The 20,334-nt window shown below is 53.1% G+C and overlaps 2 protein-coding genes across 8 annotated transcripts in view; one reads left to right on the top strand and one right to left on the bottom strand.

The window, feature by feature from the left end:
- Positions 1–13,412, top strand: part of ETV4 (ETS variant transcription factor 4) — a 14,949-nt gene extending 1,537 nt beyond the window's left edge. For 4 of the 7 annotated variants that reach the window (XM_007455077.1, XM_007455073.1, XM_007455076.1 and 1 more), the window contains 9 exons: positions 6,912–6,965; positions 8,140–8,266; positions 8,740–8,901; positions 9,103–9,371; positions 11,196–11,270; positions 11,431–11,499; positions 11,656–11,828; positions 12,097–12,198; positions 12,523–13,412. In XM_007455077.1, coding sequence (XP_007455139.1) covers positions 6,912–6,965; positions 8,140–8,266; positions 8,740–8,901; positions 9,103–9,371; positions 11,196–11,270; positions 11,431–11,499; positions 11,656–11,828; positions 12,097–12,198; positions 12,523–12,747 — 1,256 coding nt within the window. In that variant the 3' untranslated portion in view covers positions 12,748–13,412. The remainder of the gene's footprint in view (positions 1–6,911; positions 6,966–8,139; positions 8,267–8,739; positions 8,902–9,102; positions 9,372–11,195; positions 11,271–11,430; positions 11,500–11,655; positions 11,829–12,096; positions 12,199–12,522) is intronic. The other 3 variants (XM_007455074.1, XM_007455078.1, XM_007455075.1) reach the window with 3 other exon arrangements.
- Positions 13,413–16,889: 3,477 nt separating this feature from the next.
- DHX8 (DEAH-box helicase 8) overlaps positions 16,890–20,334 on the bottom strand; it is a 27,667-nt gene continuing 24,222 nt past the window's right edge. The window contains exons 20-24 of the mRNA XM_007455071.1: positions 20,073–20,210; positions 19,457–19,585; positions 19,082–19,278; positions 18,448–18,627; positions 16,890–17,589 (exon numbers count right to left, since the gene is read on the bottom strand). Coding sequence (XP_007455133.1) covers positions 17,370–17,589; positions 18,448–18,627; positions 19,082–19,278; positions 19,457–19,585; positions 20,073–20,210 — 864 coding nt within the window. The 3' untranslated portion in view covers positions 16,890–17,369. The remainder of the gene's footprint in view (positions 17,590–18,447; positions 18,628–19,081; positions 19,279–19,456; positions 19,586–20,072; positions 20,211–20,334) is intronic.

Raw genomic sequence — 20,334 nt, 5'->3', positions numbered from 1 at the left:
CTCTTTCCAGCTCCCAGCGTGGTTACTTATATTGATATTTATTTTCTCTGCCCTGAGCCAGGCTTGTGTAACTAGGCCTGCGGATGAATCAGACCATTGTGTGGGGTATTTGCCTATTTGAATGGAACTTGGCCCCAGGCCCGTTTTCCTGGTTGAAATTTTCATTTGCAAAGTTTGTTTGGCACCAGCCGCCAGGCCGAGGTGTAGGTTGGGGTGTTGCGGGAGTGGGGAGTTTAAGAAACTTGCTTTCTGGAATTGCCAAAACGTTCATTGTTACACCCTTGGTTTCTCTTCTTCCCAGCCCGCAGCGCCAAACAATTTACTGTTTGAGCCAAAAGAGCTGCAAAAGTTTAAATAATTCTTTTTTGCCTCACTTTGGCAAAGCAGCCCAGGGCTTCTCCCTCAAACAGCCTTGATTGTAATTCTAATGGAAACTGATCCTCCCGCCTCCTTCCCTCCTGACTACCTCCCTCCCCAGGCAAATTGCCCCTCCAGTTTGCTGGGGGCGGGGGTGGGGTGCGCTCTGAGCTGGAGGGGTGGGGTCAATAGCGAGGCCTCCTCTGGGTAGCAAGGTGTGTTCTGGGGGGGTCTCCTGGTTGGATTCCTTGGTGTGTTTGGGTGGGGCCTGAGGGTGTCGCCGGTGGGGCTGCAGGTAGGAGGCTTATGGTGTTTAGACAGTCTCTGAGAGGGAAGGGTTAACACCCCCATCTGAAGGTCCCTTCAGTGTAACACTGAAAACCAAGAAACTACAGCAGTAGGAACCCCTTCTTGAGGGCTTTTCTCTTCTTTGGGATCGCCCCTTCCCTCCACCTGGGTATCTTTGACGATTTTTTTAAACTCAAACCCAGCTCCTCTAGAGCCATCTTTAAAACCTTGGGGTAGAAGAGAAAGACCCCTGACTAGGTGAGACTAGATCTGTCTTGACGACTGTGGTGTCCCCAAAATATGTACGCTAACAGACTGACTGTTTACCATAGAGCAAGCACTCAAGACATTTTGTGGAATTCGAGGCTGAACGGCCTCGTGGGTGCTGGAGGGATCTGGGGGTTCTGGGGGAGATTGTGCACGTCTTGTCTTCCCCGATTCTGCAAGCCCTGTGTGCCCAGCTGCGAGTTACATGCAGAGCTATGCCCAGTCCTCCCATCTTCCGCTCGAGGTTTCGGAGCTGGGCTGGAGCTGAAGGACGCAGCGGTGTCGGTTTCCACCGTCTCTCAAAGACTTCCTTTCCCAAAGCCTGATTTCTGTCTGGCTTGCCAGGCTCCTCATCTGTCAGCTGAGGGTCCCTAGGCTCCCCAGGTGGGCAGCTCCCGGGGCTGTGATCTAGGGGTAGGCTCAGAGGGTGGCATTTTGGAAGCAGCTGGGTTTGGAATGGGAAGGGGAGGAAAACGTTCTCATCTGCTCTCAACCTTGGAAGCCCCACCCCTTGGCGGTGGGGGTCTAGAAATTGTACTTGTGTCTATCTGCATGTGTCAGTGTGACAGCCAGTGTGTGTGCTTCCTGCTGCTGCCCTGGAAGTCCCTGTACATTTAAATCCAGTGGGTGGGGAGGTGGGGGTGGGGATCGCAAGACGGAGGTGGGGGGGTGCCGCTGGGGTCTCCTTGGTTCCCTGTCCTTCCTTCTGAGGGAGCAGCTCAGGTTCCCAGTTGGCGATGGATGGCCAGGCGTGAGGGGGGGATGCTGAGGCCGATCGCTCCTTCTCGCTCTCTCTGCGGAGACAGATGCAGCTGCCGGGGCCCTGTCCCCCTGCACCATCCCAGCAGCGCCCCAACCTCCTCTCCTGCCTCTTCCCACCAGGTCAGTGACCCCTGCAGCCCAGAGGGAGTTTTGGGGTGGCAGGGAGGGACTAGCTCCTTTGGAAACTTGCCAGTGGTGGGGCGCGTGGGACTGGAGGCCAGAGCCCAACCTCCCTCAGCTTGATTTCCCCCTAAAGCCCCAATGTGGAGAGACGCAGTGGGTCCTTGAAGTGTGGGTGAGGCTGTGAAGATTTCGGGGGAACACCAGGCTGGATTCTGGCGGAGGCGGTTCTGGGTGCGGCGTCTGGTGTCCGTGCAACATTGGGGGGGGGAGGGGGGCTCTGTGGAGGCAGCTCAGACATCTTTGTGTTGGAGCTTTTCTAGATGGAGAGGGTGGGGGTGAAGTGAGACTAAGAAGGTGTGTCTGTTTTCGGGGTGCCTGGGATCTGCTGAGTTGCTGGAGAAATAATCAGGCTACTGCAGGGAAACCCAGGCTCAGACAGGCTGAGCCCAAGCTGTGTCTGGCTATGGTTAAGGCTCAGACAGGCTGAGCCCAAGCTGTGTCTGGCTATGGTTAAAGATATGCCGCTTCTGGACGAGGGTTCCTTTCCGGGCTTCTCGGGAGCCCACAGGAACCCTCAGAGACGATGATGTTGGTCTCTTTGGCGGTAAGGAACATTGACTCCGGGTCATGTATGTCCTTTATATGAGGCGGGGGTCCATAATAGGGTCGGTGGATTCCCAAAAGCTCTGTAGATAGGTTGCAGGGGTCCTTGCGCCCTCTGATATGTGTATAAAATTGTTGGGGGTACACCAGACACAAAGGAATGTGAATTTTTCTAGGAAGAGAATGATCCATAGCTTTTATGAGATTCTCAAAGGGGTGGGTCTGTGCTCCCCTTGCCATAAGAATCATTGCTCCCAAATCTTCCTCCAAGGTCTTCAGCTCCCTTGCCCCTTGGTTTTCCTTCATCGTATTTTTAAGTCCAAAAAGAGAACCTGTGTGGGAAGGGTATGCATAGAGGATGTGTTTCATCCGTGTGCTGGCGTGAAGTAAAAGGCATCAGGGTGTGTGTGAATCTGCATGTGTGCACGCTGGCGCTTCATTCTGTCTGTGGCGCGATATGGGGTTAATCCCCTCTCCCAGTCTTTCCTAGCTACGATGCCTCCTTCTACATCTTTCTGTCTCCTCCCCTTCCAGAAGGCTCTTGGGGACAAATGTCCCCTCCATAGATAGAGAACTGGTTCCTTCCAGAACACTGCCAGGGTGGGGGCGGGGTAAGGATGAGAGATGAGGCCAGTGGTGACACAATGGAGCAGAAGCTCCGGGGAATGGCCCCCCCCTTCCCCCTGGGGCTCCTTAAGAGACCCCTTCACCCTGTAATTGTACCCTAGGAGGGGGAGAAGGTGATGGGGCACGTATCATATAGGTGGGTGGTTTGCCTGGGGTGGGCTTAGCTACTTGGCCGTTTTCACCTCCCAGCTCTCCTGGAGCCCAGCTTGGGAGGCCCCTAAGCCCCTTCTCTTCTACTGACCACCCCCCGCCGCCATTGGAGGGATGTTCCCTAAAATTCTCTTTCTGGGTATCATGCTGGCTTGGCACATTTCCTGTCCCCTCCTTAATCATCTGCCATGTCCCCAGGCAGATAAACTCCACCTTAGTGCCAGGATGGAGTTGGGGGCAGACCCTGGCACACTGGCTTGGCAGCCAGAGCTCAGCCAGATCAACAAATATAGAGTGGCTGACGCTCAAGACCAAACACGGTAATTAGAAATTCTCCTGCTCTCCAGGAATGAGAGGCTCCATGTTACTCTTCCTATTCCCATCCTTGACAGTCTCTGTGCGACTGAAGCCCTGTCCTGCCCCTTTGGGAGAAGCCGGTGTTCCGGAGAGGGGCCAGGCAGGGACTGGGGTTCCCACCACAGCCCCTTCTTGCCTTGGCTGATTTCTCAAGGCCCTGGGATGAAGATGGTGCCACCTCTTTTGAGGTGTGGTCAGTGTGCTGCGAGGGGGCCTCCTCTGGGACTGCTGGGCGGACTGGGGGTTCTGGTCAAACCTTCAGGCCTGGGGCAAGAGGAAAGACAAGATGACCCCAGAGCTCTCTAGCGTCACGTGACCTGGTCTGTGACGCCAGCAGGAGATGCCCCCAGCCCATTACCTCCGCGGAAACTGGCAGTTAATGTAGCCCCAGAAGCAGACCTATGTGCGTCAGCCTCCCACGTGTTCTGCACCTCCTCCACCCTTGGAACCTTCCTTGCCCAGGTGGCAGGGAGGGAAATATTGTCCATCTTGCTCTTATCACCCCCATCCTGCCACTTTGGGGGTCTTGTCTATGGGTGGGCCAGAGGGCACAGCAAGGATGGGCTTGGGCCTTGCACCCGTGGGCAGCTGAGCAGGTTTTGCACCCTTCCCTTTATCCAGTTTTCCAAACCTGCCTATTCTTCAGAGCTACCAGGGGCATGCGTTAAAATACAGATGCCTGGCCCCCACCCCGGGCCTATGGAATGTGACTTTCCAGAGGAGGGGACTGGGAATCTGTTGTTAACAATGCCCCAGGATTCTTGATTGGGCCCAGTTTGGGAATGGTTGCCTTTGTGCCCTAGTCGCGCTCCTGAAAAGATGTGCTGTGTGGTTTTTTGGTTTATTTGTTTTTGCCACGGGATTTCATGCCCTAGTGATCTATTTGATCACTTTAGGATTGTTCTATGCTTACTTTCCTTTCATAAGTTCTTTAGCTGCAAATGGATCCTGATTCTTAAACCCCTCAGCCATTGGGTTCCCTCTGTCAGGAAGTCACCTACCTACAAACGTATATTTTATTTTATTTTATTTATTTTTTTATTGAAGTGTAGTTGACTTACAGTATTGTGTTAGTTTCAGGTGTGCAGCACAGTGATTTGGTTATACATGTGTATCTGTGTATACCTATATTCTTTTCTTATTCCTTTCCATTATAGTTTATTACAAGATATTGAATATAGTTCCCTGTGCTATACTGTAAATCCTTGTTTATTTTATATATGGTAGTGTACATCTGTTAATCCCATGCTCTCAATTTATCCCTCCCCGCCCCCCCCCCCGGTTGCAGCATGCATGTGGGATCTAGTTCCCCGACCAGGGATGGAACCCGGGCCCCCCCCCCCCCCCCCCCCCCCCCCCCGCATGAATGTGTATTTTAAAGCACTTGACACCTCTGATATTTAAAGTAAGTTGGTGAAGAATCCACTTGCCAAGCAGTTGATCACAGCCTAAAGCATCCCTTGTGAGATGTGCTTTTCAGGGGACCTGCCTCTAATGTTACCTGGTGGTGGAGAGGGGGAGCCCTAAAGGGGAGGGAAGGGCTGATTGGTTAGGATCTCTTCAGTTCTTGCTCCCAGGCCCATGTTGCTGGCTCTCACCGGCCTGAGGACAAGGCGTCATTGTAGTTTATTCATATAGCTGACAAATAATGCATTGAGTGTCTCTTCTGAATGAGACCTTGTTTGAGGGGTGCTGGGGAGTCAGACAAATAAGACAGACAAAGCCCCTGCCCTCAGCAAGGTTAACTTTCTGGTAGAGGAGATGGACAATAAATTACACATAAGTTACATGTGCGTAAATTAATAAGTTCAGGTAGTCATATGTGCTAGGAAAAAAATAAAACAGGGATGCGATCAAGAGCCAGGAGGGACCACTTTGGTTTGGGTGGTCAGAGAAGGCCTCTGAGATAGCAAAGTGAGCTAACACTTCAAAGGCCAGAAAAAAACAGGCCAAGATGTGGGGAAAAGGGTTCAGGCTGGTCAAGTTTGAGGACCCAAAAGGAGACCAGAACTCTGGAGAGTAACAGGCAAGGAGAGGCAGGTGAGAGAGGTAAGCAAGAGCCAGAAACTTGGGCGCCACAGAGGCCAAGGGCAAGAGTTTGGGGTTCATGCTTTAAGCAAGGGAGAGAAGTGATCGGATTTCTGTTGTAAAAAGATCCCTCTGACAGTTTTGGGGAGAGTAGATGTTGGGAGTTCTGATAACATGTCGTGGCTGAAATCCAAGGAAGAAATGATGGAGCCTTGGCCCAGGAGGGAAGCCATAGAGACTGGGGTTGTGTCCTGTATAGACTAGGACGAGTGACCGTGATCTCCAGCCATCTCCTCATATCCCACACCCTTACCAGCCATTCTCAACTCTCCGGTCATTTTATCCATGAGTTCTCCTATTGTCCAATCTGAGAGCAGTCTCCAGGGAACAAAAGACACCTCTCCATGGGTTCCATTGCTTCATCTTCAAGCCAGTCTCTTCCCAGACTGTTAGGAAGTCCCTCTCGGTGTCTACCCTTCCCCTTCCTGCTCTGATCTGTTTATTCTTGAGGGGCAAAAAGTGAGCAAAGACTCTGGGGTCAGGAGAGGTGCTCAGCTGTATCCCACCTGAAGGAGTTAGTGAGCCCAGGATAAGAACTAGAAATCAAAGTCCGGATATCCAGTCTGGAGGCCATGGATGAGCTGTTGTTCTATTTTAGTTTTCCTGCCTAATCCCCAAACTCAACTCTACCCACGCCGGCACCCTGGGAGTGCTCCTCAGAGCTCCATGCTTGGGAACCCTTCTCTCTCTCCTAGTTGCACATCAGAGCGATAAGGCACCGTGACCTGCCAGTGTCCCCAGCCTCCTCTCCCATTGTCATCCTCTTATCACCTCTCTTGAACCATTCTCTTTCTTCCATCCCATCTCCTTTCCCAGGCTCTAGATTTCTACCTTTCACCCAGGAGGTTCTAAAAAAGGCAGATTCCTGGGTCCAGCCCAGATTCAGAATCTTCCCATGTGATTCTAAGTCCACAGAATCTCACTCCTTATTATAGTACCTGCCCACCCCAGATGTGACTCTGCTGGGAGCTTTGAGGGAGCTTTGTAAACTCTGAGGGGCAGGGCTGTCTTCACTCATAAAAGTGGAGGGAAAAAAGACAAAGCATCTAGGACAAAACTCTGGAATCTGCTCAGACGGGTTCTGAGAACTTGCAGCCTTCCCTCCAGGGTGTTAATGGAACCCAGAGATGGAGGTCGCTAGGACCTGGGGTGGAGTTGCCTTCAGTCCTAGGAAAGCTGTTTCCCCGGCTTCGGGCTGGTGCTAATCTGCAGGGCTGCAATAATGGTGTCTGCCAGGGGCTGCCATCCAGGGCCCCCACCCCAGACTCACCTCTGGCCTCTCTCTGCAGCTCAGGTACCGGACAGTGATGAGCAGTTTGTTCCTGATTTCCATTCAGAAAACTGTGAGTAGAGGGGCCCTGGGTAGAGGGAATGGGGAGTAGGGGAGGACAGGAAATGAGTCCTAGGGATAGAGAATCACAAAAGATCAACTTGTTCTGTCCTCTAGAAGAGGGTGAAGGGCAGGGCTCCCCATTCTTGGGTTTGGACTCAAAGACCAAGCAATAACTGGGAGATGAAGACCTTGCTTCAAATCGGGGCTTGGCCATCCTAGCTGTGTGACCTTGGAGCAGACACTTCATCTCTGTGATACTCCATTTCCTTATTTCTGAAACGAGGGGCTTGGACCAGTGCATCAGGGTCCAGTTCTACCATTCTAAGTTACTTTTATGCAACTGGGGGCGATTTTGCCCCCCAGGAGACATGTGGCAATGTCAGTTGACATTTGGGGTTGTCACAACTGAGGGTGGGGTGCTATTGGCATCTAGTGGGTAGAGGCCAGGGATGCTGCTAACATCCTACAATGCTCAGCATAGCCCCCATGACAAGGAATTATCTGGCCCAGATGTCACTAGTGCTACTGTTGAGAAACCCTGCTTTAATGTCAGATACTTTGCTCTCAACTATCTTTAATGAAATGAAACAGGGCACAAATGATCGACAACAGAACAGTCGATTGCAGGTTTTGACTCACATTCACTGCCTTGGAACCAACTCTGCTGCTCAGCCTGGTGGCTGGAGTTGGCGAACCCAGCAGGGGCCACAGGAAAGGCCAATGTTCTTCTCAGATAATTAGGAGCATGTGTATGATGCTAGTCAGCTGACAGGCAAGTGGGCTAATATCCAACCTTAACCAGAAAAAGAAAGATTCTTCATAGCCCCAAATAAGAAAACATTTCTCTCCCTTGGAATTTTACAGGGCAGTCAGGAAAACCAGAGGCCTTTGGTTGGAGGTGCTCACCCCTAGAAAGGTGTTTGGGGGTTGGGGGGATTGCGTTAAATGTTGAACTTCAGACAGTTTCTTTGGTTCATATTGGACGTTAGCCTGAGGCATAAAGCTACACATAATGTAAATAGCCAAACTGTTCTTAGAAGTGTCTTGACAACGGAGATCCAGAGAAGGGGGATGAGGCTGTACTGGCACCCAGCTGATCCTTAAAGAGCAGAAGGTGTCCGAAGCTCTTCCTGCCTCTCCTGTGACACTCTCTGGCCTTGCTCTGCCTCTCCCGACCCCCACAGTAGCTTTCCACAGCCCCACGACCAGGATCAAGAAGGAACCCCAGAGTCCCCGCACAGAGCGGGCCCTGCCCTGCAGCAGGAAGCGGTCCCTCTCCTACCACCATGGCGAGCAGTGCCTTTATTCCAGGTGAGCCCCAGCCCCACCCTGGGGAAGGGTTGGATGGAGGGTGGGGGTGGGCTCCTGTGAGCAATGGCAGCAGTTGAGATGCAGGTTAGACACAAAAAGGATTTCCGAGCTCCTGTAATGGAGTACTATAGCTCAGGATTTCCTGGGTAGTTAGGATGGAAAATGCAGCAGCGGGTTCAAGGGATGTGTGTTAAGACCCAGGCCGAGTGCTTCCACTGGAGAAGCTGCTGTGTGACCCAGCCCAGCTGCTCTGGGCTGGGGAGAGGTGTTCTAAAGATTACACCCAGCTTCAGGATTAAGAAAGGAGAAAAAAAAGTTCATTTGGGGCTGAGTCTGGCTCATGCTGTTCCTTTCCCGGCACCCTCTACTCTTCTCCCATAATCCCTGTGACCTGACTTCCCAGGGAGTGAAGCGTTCAAAGATGCTCGCCCAGCTTCTCTGCCCCCTCACCCCTGTCTCCCCCTCACCTCCAGTGCCTATGAGCCCCCTAGACAAATCGCCATCAAGTCCCCCGCCCCTGGTGCCCCCGGACAGTCGCCCCTGCAACCCTTTCCCCGGGCAGAACAACGGAGTTTCCTGAGATCCTCTGGCACCTCCCAGCCCCACCCTGGCCATGGGTACCTCGGGGAGCGTAGGTAAGGTGACAAGGAGAACCAGGTCTCACCAGTTTTTTCTCAATCCCTGAGTGCTCTTCGCTGCCCTTAAGAAACCTGGCATGGGGGGAGGTAGGGAGGAATCCCCCCCGGAGCCCACTCTGTAAGCTCTGGGAGCGGCAGGCACAAGGAGGGCTTCGTTTAATATTCTCTTTTCTTCCTTCTCCATCCAACCACATCCAGCTCTGTCTTCCAGCAGCCCCTGGATATCTGCCACTCCTTCACACCCTCTCAGGGAGGGGGCCGGGAACCTCTCCCAGCCCCCTACCAACACCAGCTGTCGGAGCCCTGCCCACCCTACCCCCAGCAGAGCTTCAAGCGGGAATACCTTGACCCCCTGTATGAACAGGCCGGCCAGCCGGCAGTGGGCCAGGGTGGAGTCAATGGGCACAGGTACCCAGGGGCGGGGGTAGTGATCAAACAGGAGCAGATGGACTTCTCCTACGACTCAGGTAAGAGATGCTCCCGGGAAGGAGATGGAGGGGTTTTGGTGGGCTTGCTGGGTGGGGTGGCATGTGATCAGTTCCATTAAACCCAGAATGTCTCCCCACAAGTTTTTTTTACCTTCCCATCCATTTACCAGTTCATACATTCAACCCACCCACCTACCACTTCTTTTCATAGATTCAAAAGAACTGTCACTTTTCAATCAGCAAACTTATATTCAGATAAGAGATAAGTGACATGTGCAGGTCCTTGCCCTCAGGTAGCTTGTGACTTGATAGGAAAGTTAAGGCATTTCTTCCTATTTCTATTTAGCAGGTGCTTGGGGGTTTAATTACCTACTGAGATTTAAGTACTGTGCCAGGAGCATGAGTGTGTGCAGTTGGAGGACACAAAGATGAATAGGACGTGTCATTGGTCCCTGTCCCCACAGAAGCTTAAAAATACAAAGGGATTTGAATGAGGAGAAACATGAACTTGAAACTAGCCAGGTTCACAGTTCCCAGTTGGAAGGCGGGGTCCACATGTGGTTTTCGCATCCTGTTCCGAGCCTCCAGGTTGGAAGGACCCGCCATCCTGGCCAGACCGGAAGTAGGCACTGCTTTAACTTCTAGTTCCACCTGGTTGTTGACAGGAGTGAGATGCACTCAGCTGCTGTGTTCATAAACAGCTACAGCTCGAAACCCCATGCGCCCAGGAAAGGCCCAGAAAACCTTGTCTCCTGTTAACATTGCTACCAGCTCCAAATTTGAGTTTATCTGCAAACTTGCATTAGAAAAAATAAATTCAGAGATTAGGGTAGGCTCAGAGCTGGCCAGGGCTTTTGAATTTCTCTTTTCCTGGTGCCCAGTCTTTTCGGGGCAGGGGGGTGAGCCCCAAATCCTCCAGGCTGCCCCAGCAAGAACCAGAAGGGTGCACCCACCTCTCCTCAAGCCCGGGCCCTAAGCCTGAGCCGTGCCCGGCAGTGAGATGGAGGAAGGAGGAGGAAGACGCTCTTGCCGCCGACCTTCAAAGGATGTAGACCGGAGGAGATCGTGTTACATGCCCTTGAACTCCTGCCCCTCCCCCCTCAGCTTTCTCTGAATGGAGTCAGGAATTCCATTCACAAAATGGAGGCATGAATGAGCCCACCCTCCCGCCTCCTCCCGGAGGTGTCGGGTTTCACCATCTCATTCATAGGTGGGAGTGGTGGGGGTAGGGCGGGAAGGGGCTGGCACTTGAAGGGCTGGCTTTGCACCGGGGCCGCCTCCAGGTGGGGTGGGGAGGTGTCAATTCCGTGGAATGGAATGAAAGAGTGGACTGTCTGCTGTCAGACCTGAAAACACACAGCCCCGTGTGCCCACTGCCTCTTCCACAAATAGATGCATGCGTGTTCTCTCTCCCCCCGCCCCCCCCCCACTCCTTTCCTCCCTCTCTCCCTCCCTCCCTCACACCCCCACTGGGCTGGAACCTGCCCTGCTGACCGGACGTCAGCCCATTCCAAGGGAATCTTAGGCTGGGACACTGAACCCTTTCCCCGGAGGTTCATCTCTACCCTCCTCCTCCCCATAAACTCACAGGAAACAGCTGCTCCCTGGAATCCTGGACCTTGTGGAGCAGCTTTGCCCAGCCCCAGCTGCTGCCATCCAGGCTCTCTGGCCCCGCCCTCAAGTTGAGGGCTTCTGGCTTCTCACTCCCTCTGGAGGGAACTTCCCCTAGGACTTGGTGGTAGGCAGGCCTCTGGGGAAAGAACCGGAAGGCAGGCTGGCAGAAGTTCTTGAATGTGTGCAGGACTGCCGCCCCTACCCCAGCTACCGATAACATCGCCCTTTTTTCTTTCTTCCCCCACCCAGACCTCCCTGGGTATGCTTCAATGTACCTTCACGCAGAGGGTTTCTCCGGGCCCTCTCCAGGTGACGGGACCATGGGTAAGGCAGCCTCCTACCTCCCCTGCCAAGCCCTCCAAGTTTGGAGGAGGGAGTCGTGCCTTGGGGGAGGGGCTTCTGGCCAGGAGTCCCTCTGGACTCTCTGGGGTCTCGTATCAGTGAACCCCCAGATCTGAGTGATCCCTGCAACTTCCTCCTCAAGGCTATGGCTATGAGAAACCTCTGCGACCATTCCCAGATGATGTCTGCGTCGTCCCTGAGAAATCTGAAGGTCAGAGAAGTGACCTTTCATGCCCTCTGTGTCCCCCAGGACTCACATCACATTTCATGAGAAAGGGCCTGGAGAGACCCCTGGGGAGAGGGGACCGGGTTGCTTGGGGGACCAGAGGGCACCAGCCCTCCACCGCCTGTTTCCCGTGTTCCCCAGGAGACATCAAGCAGGAAGGGGTGGGAGCCTTCAGAGAGGGACCGCCCTACCAGCGCCGGGGTGCCTTGCAGCTGTGGCAGTTTCTGGTGGCCCTGCTGGATGACCCGACAAATGCCCACTTCATTGCCTGGACCGGCCGGGGGATGGAGTTCAAACTAATTGAGCCTGAGGAGGTGGGCCTCTCAGATGTCCCCACCCGTCCCAACGACTTTGGGGCCTGGAGATGAGAGGACCTGGGAACTGGTGGCACGTGCCTTCACCAGCACCGTTGCTTTATTTAACCTGAATTCCTGCCAAACCAGGGTCTGCGGGCTGGTGCTTAGCTGCAGGGCCAGCTGAGCATTTGCACCAAGAATCTCAAGTACTCTTTCTGACCTGCGCCCTATTATTTCCTCCGCTGAGCTGCCATCGCCATCCCCAAACTCTGTCTCCTGTCCCCAGGTCGCCAGGCTCTGGGGCATCCAGAAGAACCGGCCAGCCATGAATTACGACAAACTGAGCCGCTCACTCCGATACTACTACGAGAAAGGCATCATGCAGAAGGTCGGGGTTAAGGGTCCAAGGGCAAGGGGGTGGGGGGCAGTGGATGTGGGAAGGTGTTGGGGGCAGGAGAGCATTCTCGCAAGTTTGAAGGAGCAGACAGTGAACCAGTCAGAGAAGTCAAACTGTGGACAACCCCAAGATTTCCCTCTCCCAAAACAGTGATACATATAAATAGTAACAGAAAAGCCTAAAAAGCATGGAGAGGTTGAGATAAGAGAACCGGAGCTTCTTAGAAGAACCAGCTGGAGGAGAAATGTGCCCCGGGCATCCGTAGGAGGGCTGCTCTCCCCACCCCCACACTGACCCAGCCCTCTCTTCCCACAGGTGGCTGGCGAGCGTTACGTGTACAAGTTTGTGTGCGAGCCCGAGGCCCTCTTCTCTCTGGCCTTCCCGGACAATCAGCGTCCAGCTCTCAAGGCTGAGTTTGACCGGCCCGTCAGTGAGGAGGACACAGTCCCTTTGTCCCACTTGGACGAGAGCCCCGCCTACCTCCCAGAGCTGGCTGGCCCCGCCCAGCCCTTTGGCCCCAAGGGTGGCTACTCTTACTAGCCCCTAGCAGCTGCTCCCCTGCTGCCGGGGGTGCTGCCCTGTGTACATAGAGCTGAATTTGGTGTCAGGGAAACTCCCACTCTGAAACCCACAGATGTCTTTGGAACAGATCCCCTCTGCCCATCAGTCACTCCAGCCCAGACTCTGAGCTGCTCCCCAGAGTTGATGGGAAGGGAAAGTGGAGACACTGCGAGTGTGAAGGTGGCGTCTCGGAAACACCTCCGGGGACTCCACCTCTGGCCTCTTCCTAGGTTCTGCTTAGAGGCCAAGCCCCACTCCCTCTCCCCCATCACAGAGAACAAGAGTTTGTTCTGTTCTGGGGGACAGAGAAGGAGCTTCCCCACTTCATCCTGGTGGAGAGGGAGACATTGAGCTCCCCCGATCTCCCATGCTGGGGAGACAGCAGCCTGCATCCTGCACTCTGCTCCAAGCTGTGGCCCTGGAGGGTCCTACTTGGCAGTTCTTGGTGCTCTTTGTTCCTAGAGTCGGGGAAGCTGGAGTGAGGAACCTGGGATGGGGGAGGGCTTGCCAGGTGGAGGAGGGATGGCTGGGCTCTGCTCCCAGGGCCCTCTGCCTCTCCTCTGCCTTTTCCTAGGCCCAGGCCTGCGATTTCACCTCCGTCTCCACTACATCTGCCAGACCCTAATAAAGGCCCCTGCGTCTCCTGTGAGTTCTCCTTTGTCCTCTTTGCTGCCATGGGAGAAAGACCTGGGGCTGGAAAGAGCTCTGGCCTTAGGGGCACATGACCTGAGTTTGGGGCCTGGCCCTGACACTTAACTTCCCTTTTGGGTTTAGGAAAAAACAATTGACCTCTGACTTTTTCCTCTGGAAAATGGGCTCAGTGATACCTGCTCTTTCCCCCTCCCAGGATTATCGTGTGAGGATTGTCTGAAATAATGGACAAAGGGTACTTTGTAATCTGGCCTAGTGCCCGTTGGCCACCTGCAGCCATCTCCCTGTCCAGGTTGAGGGAAGTGGGAGCCTAGTAGAGCTTTGAGGGCCTCCTGGGGCTTCTTCAGGCAGAGTTTGGCCTGTGGTTTCTGTGATCACAGTTGCTCCCATGACCATGCTACCCATGTGTACCCCAACTGTGTGTCCCCTCCTGCCGTGGCTCCAGGTTGCTGTTTTTGCTGAAGGTGAGGACAGAGTTTGTGTGAAGAGGATCTGGAGAGCAGGGAGAGAAGCAAGGCACCCAGGCAGGAGGGTGCAGGGAGGCTGGAGCAGCCCCGAGCCCTGGGTCCTGGCTAGTGGAGGAAGAACAGGCCAGACCTTCGCAGGAAAAGGGAAGGAGAAACAGCATGGACTCTCCTTGCCCAAATTTGGGGGAAACCAGAACACTGGGCCGAGATTTTGGGGTTCGGGGAAAGGCCAGGCTGCAAAAGTGACACCTAGAGAGGAAGTGTAACTAGATATGACAACGGGGTGGCTGTGCATAAGGGAAGGGCAGGATGGGCAGTTCTAGACCCAGCCCCTGTGTAAGCAGCTTCCTAGGAGCCAGGCTCAGGTCAAAACGGGTGCTCTCCATCCAGGTACATCAGAACTGCAGGGAACCACAGCTGCGCTGAGGCAGGGCCAGCCCAACCCCGTTAATGCTTCACCCTCAGCCCCTGCCCAGTGCTTACGCCAAGATGGCAGAAAGGGATGCCACTCGAACCCTACCCACAAATAAAAAGCAATGTTATTTTTTTCCCCAGAAACAGAAAACATAATGTGCTAATTTTCATAATTTAGAGCAAGAGACAGAAAATTTTTTGTTTTTTTGGTTTTTTGGGGTTTTTTTTGCGGTACGCGGGCCTCTCACTGCCGTGGCCTCTCCCGTTGCGGAGCACAGGCTCCGGACGCGCAGGCTCAGCAGCCATGGTTCATAGGCCCAGCCACTCCGCGGCATGTGGGATCTTCCCGGACCGGGGCACGAGCCCGTGTCCCCTGCATCGGCAAGCGGACTCTCAACCCCTGCGCCACCAGGGAAGCCCCAGAAAATTTTAAGAAACAAGTTTTTAAAAATATATGATTTAATTGTACATGAAAGCCAGGGTATCATGGTGGGAAGAGATATAAAGTCAAGTGGAAACCCTGAGGTCCCCAGTAGGCACACATGAGGGGAGACAGGAATTTAGGTGAGAAGCAGTGTCCTGGAAAGGTCTCCACAGGCTGAGACACGTGACCTCTGCCCTCTGAAATGCGCGTTAACGAGACACTCCTCACAACTCTTGTTCAAATCCTTCCACTTGGAGGGCACTGCTCCGAGGGGAAACAGCTACCAGATCACAACCATGACCACTGGAGAGAATTCTCTGGCTGAAGGAGAGACAGCCAAAACCAAATCGTGCTCCAGAATGGATGAAGGTGAACCCTGGACCAAGGCACGTGACCCAGCAGGAGAGCTGACATGTGGCCCGTGGGTATGGTCCCCCGACACACAGACAAGTACAAGACTCGGCACATGTGCAGGGGCAGGAGACTCCTGAGCTAGGCTCCCACAGGGGTCGGGTAAACAGCATAAGCATACTCTTAACAACCGAGAAGATTCCAGCTCCCTGCGTGAGACCCACATCCTCTCCTGGGCTGTCACTCAATCTCGGGAAATACTGGTTCAAGGAAGAGAAACGGGCCCCACTGTGTAGGAGCAGCAGACGAGTCCTTCCCAATCTGGCTGGGAGCCCCCTTCTCTCTCTGGGCAGGCTCAGCAATACTGCCGACATGCTGTTTCCTGGTGGACAGTCAGAAGGTCAGAGCCCAGCCATGTTGTCACAGCAGAGACATGACCCCAGCTCTTCGGGGAGATGTGCAAGGAACACCCACAGAGCTGGGGTCCTTTTTGCTCACCTAACCCAGAAAGATGCCCAGCCTGCTGTCTCTCACCCTTGGCCTGTTAAACATCCCCTTTTCAACTTTAGCTTAAAACCCAAACCTCCTTCCTTGGGGGCGATGACTTCAGAGGTGCGAATGCCGTCAGTGCTGGTCACCCAGCTGGGACAGGTGGGCTGCCAAGCCCAGAGTTTGCTCCTAAACTGGAGAGACGTGGGCTGGAATTAAGACTGGGGAGCTGGGTGCCCAGCCCCTGCTTCCACTTCACTTTCCTCGGTCCGCCCTGCACCACCTCTCCCTATAATACCTTAAAGGTTAGCAGGTAAAGATCCCCCGCCCTTAACTGCTGGCCTGGGCTTCCTGAGAGGCACACTCAGAATCGTAGGAGCTCACTCAGCTCAGTAAAGGGGCGGGGACCTACAGTCAGCAGATTCTGCTGGGTTGTTTCTGAATTGTGTCTTCAGGGTAGCTGGTTTGCTGCTCAATGACAGTCCACAGTCCTTTATATCCTAATATGTCACGTGGTCTCTTTTACCGTCCAGGGTACCACTGTATAGTAGTTCTAGTATTTACATCCTTACTTACTGGTGTGAGGAGGTAGGAAGCAGTGCGGACCACAGCATAGGCTGTCCCCAATCCCCCGGGGGCTTCTCTACAAGACCAACTTTCCAGAAGTTCCACAGCCTGGCCCAGCAGCATCTGCCTGATGTTCTTCCAAGTCCAAGCCCAGAGGCTTCTCAGGAAATGTGAGAGGGGCACTTGGAGGTGGCCATTCCCCAGCAAATGCTAGGAGAAAACCACCAAGCACGAGGCCAGGAGCACAGATCCTAGGCAGCACAAACAGGCTCTGAGAGGTGTTCTGTTGATTTTCAGTTTGGGGGTGGAGGAAGGGAGCCTTTGACCAAAAAAACCCTTTGTCAAAGACCTCAGGAGGATAAAAATAAAACCAAAATAAACTGAAAGTTGTGTCATTACTTACATGTTTCAAAAGGAAATAGGACACGCTGCATGTTGTGAGCATGGCAGGCGGGAAAGGGAGCCAGGGAGAGCCTTCTGTATTCAATATGCGGCATCTGTAACCACTCAGGCGCCCAAAGCGGAGCGCCTGTGCAGTGGATGTGGTTAATCATGGGGCGGTCCACGCAGAGCCGGACCAGCGCCGGTGCTGAGAGATAAGACTGGAGGTCTGGCTGTGCGTCACCTCCCAGCCCAAAGAAGCCCCGGGCTCTGGTTTCAGGGGACTCTCCACTGAAGCCACAGATACTAACCCTCCCCACCCTCAGCCCAGGCCAACACTAACCTTTCAGCTAGAAGAAACAGCCACAGAAAAACAATTTTGTTTCCTTAAGAAAATAAATATTTGCAGGAGGTTAAGCAAAAGTACAGGGGCTGGACAGGGGCAGGAAGTGGGGCCAACACTTCCAGCGAGCTTTGTGGCTCCCTCCTCCAGAGCACCAGCTAGGGCATCAGGGCCCTCACTGAGTCCAGGTACCAGATGCTCACGACTCCCCTTTCCCATCCGAGGGCTGCAGAAGTTTCCCCTTTCTTGGAGATGATGCAGTGTCCTCCCATGTTGGCTGTGAGCCCTGGCTGAGTGCCTTGGGGTGGTGGGGCTTGGAGGCTCTGATCAAACCAGGCGTAAATCCCTGTTTCTATTTTACCACCAGGCAAGAAATGAGAGACAAGTTTAGGAAATGCCCAGTTAAGATAGTCGGTCACTGGACAGCTGTATCCTCAGGATTAGCTTTTCATCAATAAGAGCGAGGCCAAGCCCTGGCCCACTGCTGCAGAAGAGACAAACAGATTCTTGCCTTTCAGCGCCGCCGGAAGGCTCGGGATATTCTCCAGGCATTGGGTTCCTCATAGCGGTTGTACAAGGGTTCAAGTCGTTGCTGCTTCTTCTGCTTGCTTAGCTTGGTCGGGTCAGAGACCTTGAAGAAGGCTGGAGCAAACTCCACAAGCCACCGGGGGTCAATGGTGGTGACCTCACGCATGTACTCCTTCGTGGTCAGCACCAGCTCGTGGTACACCACCCTGAGCGGGGTACAGAGAGAGGGCTCAAGCCTCCGATACAGGCCTGGCTCCACGGCACCCTGGTCCCTGGTGGGCCTCAGCTGAGCTTGCATTTGACCCTCTTACCTCTCCTGCCTGACCCCTGAAGAGACTGCAGTCTCTGTTTATGATAGCCACACCCCAATACTGATGAGCCTGCACACCTCTAACCACAGAAAACTGCCAGTTCCAACGATTTAAATGACACGGAGCCAATCACATCCCTTCTCTGGACCTCGGTTTCCCGCTCTGTGAAATGGGTGGTTTTCTGGGCTGTATCCATAGAACTCTAGGGCCCTGAAGAGGACCTCAGAGGCTGCCACAAGGGGATGGGGAAAGCCAGGCAGGCAAGGCTCTACATCTCCAGCCCTCTTCTACCACCATGGTGGCACAGAGGTTTTTAATTGGTTTTATGTTAGGGTGGGTAAGATTCCAGTTTTTTTTAAAATACTACTTGAAAAAAAAAATTTTTTTTAAACCACCTCACTAGATAATCTCTAAGATCCTTCCTAGCTCTTACCCCCATGATTTCCTCTAAAAAGGGCCTCGGGACTTCCCTGGTGGTCCAGCGGTTAAGACTCTGCGCTTCCACTGCAGGGGGTGCGGGTTCAATCCCTGGTCAGGGAACTAAGATCCCGCGTGCCGCACAGTGCGGCCAAAAAAAAAAAAAACCTAAAAGTAAATAAATGAATAATAAATAAAAAGGGCCTGATATTGTGTCTAATTCAGGCTCCTGCTTCTCTAGAAATATGAGCAATATTAGAGTAGGAAGTGCTGGGGGTGGGTGAGGATACAGACACAAAAGGCCAGTAGATCCACAAGTTCTCTCTGCCCACCTACCATTCGGGCTGTCTGTTGAAGAGAGCACTGGAAGGATGGATGTAGACCACCTGCTGGTCGATCAGTGTCCGGTAACCCTCCTGTGGGTCTTTCTTGGCAGCGTTCCGGAAGAATCCACTGCAGATGGCCTTCTGCACTCGGACTGTGGACTTACCACAGGAGACCACATCCAGCTTGTGTCTAGCAGAATAAATCAAGAGAGGACAAAGGTGTGAGACTATTCTGCTTTCAGAGGTTCTATCTTCTGGAATGATGGTACCCAACATATCCTTCTTGGGGTCCCCAGAGCTGGAACCAGGACCCTGCTTCCAGCCCTTCCAGGGGCAGCTCTACACAGCGGGCAAGATGGATGCCATAAGAGCCAGACACTTTGCTTAGGTTGTAATTCAACCCAACTAATAATGTTGCAGACGCTTGTAAACAAAGAGCATTGTCAACAACTAATATATCACCTCCCTCTTAGGAACTTTCTGAAGTGATTCTCAGCCACATCCTTAAGGAAAAGTCGGAGGAAAAAAGAGTTATGTGAGGAGCAAGAGGACAGGTGCCTACAGCTTCACAGGTTCGTACAGAGACAAACAGACACGGCATTCAAGGAGGTTCAACTTGAACATGAGAAGTTACCGGGTGTTACCTGTCCATTATGCCCAACATCTGCTTGCGAATGTCCTGGGCCCGGCGCAGAGAACGAGCCTGGATAAAGTTCTCATAGCACCATGGGTTGGAGAACTTATTGTTCTTCCAGGAGTTGTACACGGCCAGCAGGGTGAGGTGGTCCCCTTCGGTCTGGTGGAATTTGGCCTTCTTCTGATCTGCAAGGGCTTGTTTATCCTGCAAGCAGTGCGGAGAGGATCATTTTCCACCCCACAGCTACTAACTGAACATCCAGCAGTGCTGGGGAGCCCTCTGCGGCCCCATCAAGTGTCCACGTTAAGCACTGTGGTGGCAACAGGCTGATTTCACCCGACTTCACCTGACCCCTATCTGAATGTGGGCCTGAACTCCCCACCTTGGGCCTGTAGAAGACGTTCTGCACAGACAGCATGGACACAATGGTCAGCATTTCCTCACTGCAGCCTAGATGCACAGACATGATCAGCATTTTGCACAGCATTGGCTCCAGGGGGAACTCTGCCATCTAGAGGGAGAAGAAGAAACTACAATTGCATCCCTGGGGAAGACCCATCTGGGGTTGCCAGTGTAAAAACACTGGTCAGAGTGGGTAACAGACCACAGGAGGTTTACCTAAGCACGATGGTGTGGGATGCCTGGCTCTATCAGAAGACTTTTTTTTTTTTTAATTTCCCAAATAAACCCAACAAAATGTATGTGACCAAGAATATAACTACCGCTGGGATAGGTGGGAATTTTGCAGACATCTTTTCAAATTAAGGCTAGATTCAATAATATATCATGAGGTAAGATTAACTGAATAGAATTTCTTTTTCTGTAAAGAAGAAAGAGTTTTAAGTGATAGAGGAAAATCCAGGTTAAAAACAGGCATGTAGAATTCTACTCAAAGCTTACCCAGGGCCTCAGAGTTTAATCTTTTAAACAGAACAGAGTATGGAAGGTTAGCCAGGGAACCTTCCCCAAAGCACCAGAAGTTAGGTTCTGCCCCCTACCCTGCGGCCCAGGCGAGTAAGTAGGCCCTCGTCGTCCAGGGCCCCCAATGTGTATAGCTGCTCCATGGCTGTGATCAAGGTTTCCATTGGTGGGGCATCCATAAAGTCAAAGGACAGCAGGTCATTGATGCCCATGGCCTAGAACAGAAAAGAAGAATGTGTGCGATGGGAAGGTCAGCCTCACCAGTGTTAACATGGAGAGAGACTACTTGTCACCTTCTCTCTTATATCTTTGACTGCAATTAGGAAGCCACTAGCAGGA

This window comes from Lipotes vexillifer, unplaced genomic scaffold (assembly GCF_000442215.2).
Source record: "Lipotes vexillifer unplaced genomic scaffold, Lipotes_vexillifer_v1.1 scaffold1639, whole genome shotgun sequence".
Classification (NCBI taxonomy): domain Eukaryota; kingdom Metazoa; phylum Chordata; class Mammalia; order Artiodactyla; family Lipotidae; genus Lipotes; species Lipotes vexillifer.
Note: the sequence above shows the minus strand (reverse complement) of the source record. Positions and strands in the feature narration are given on the sequence as shown.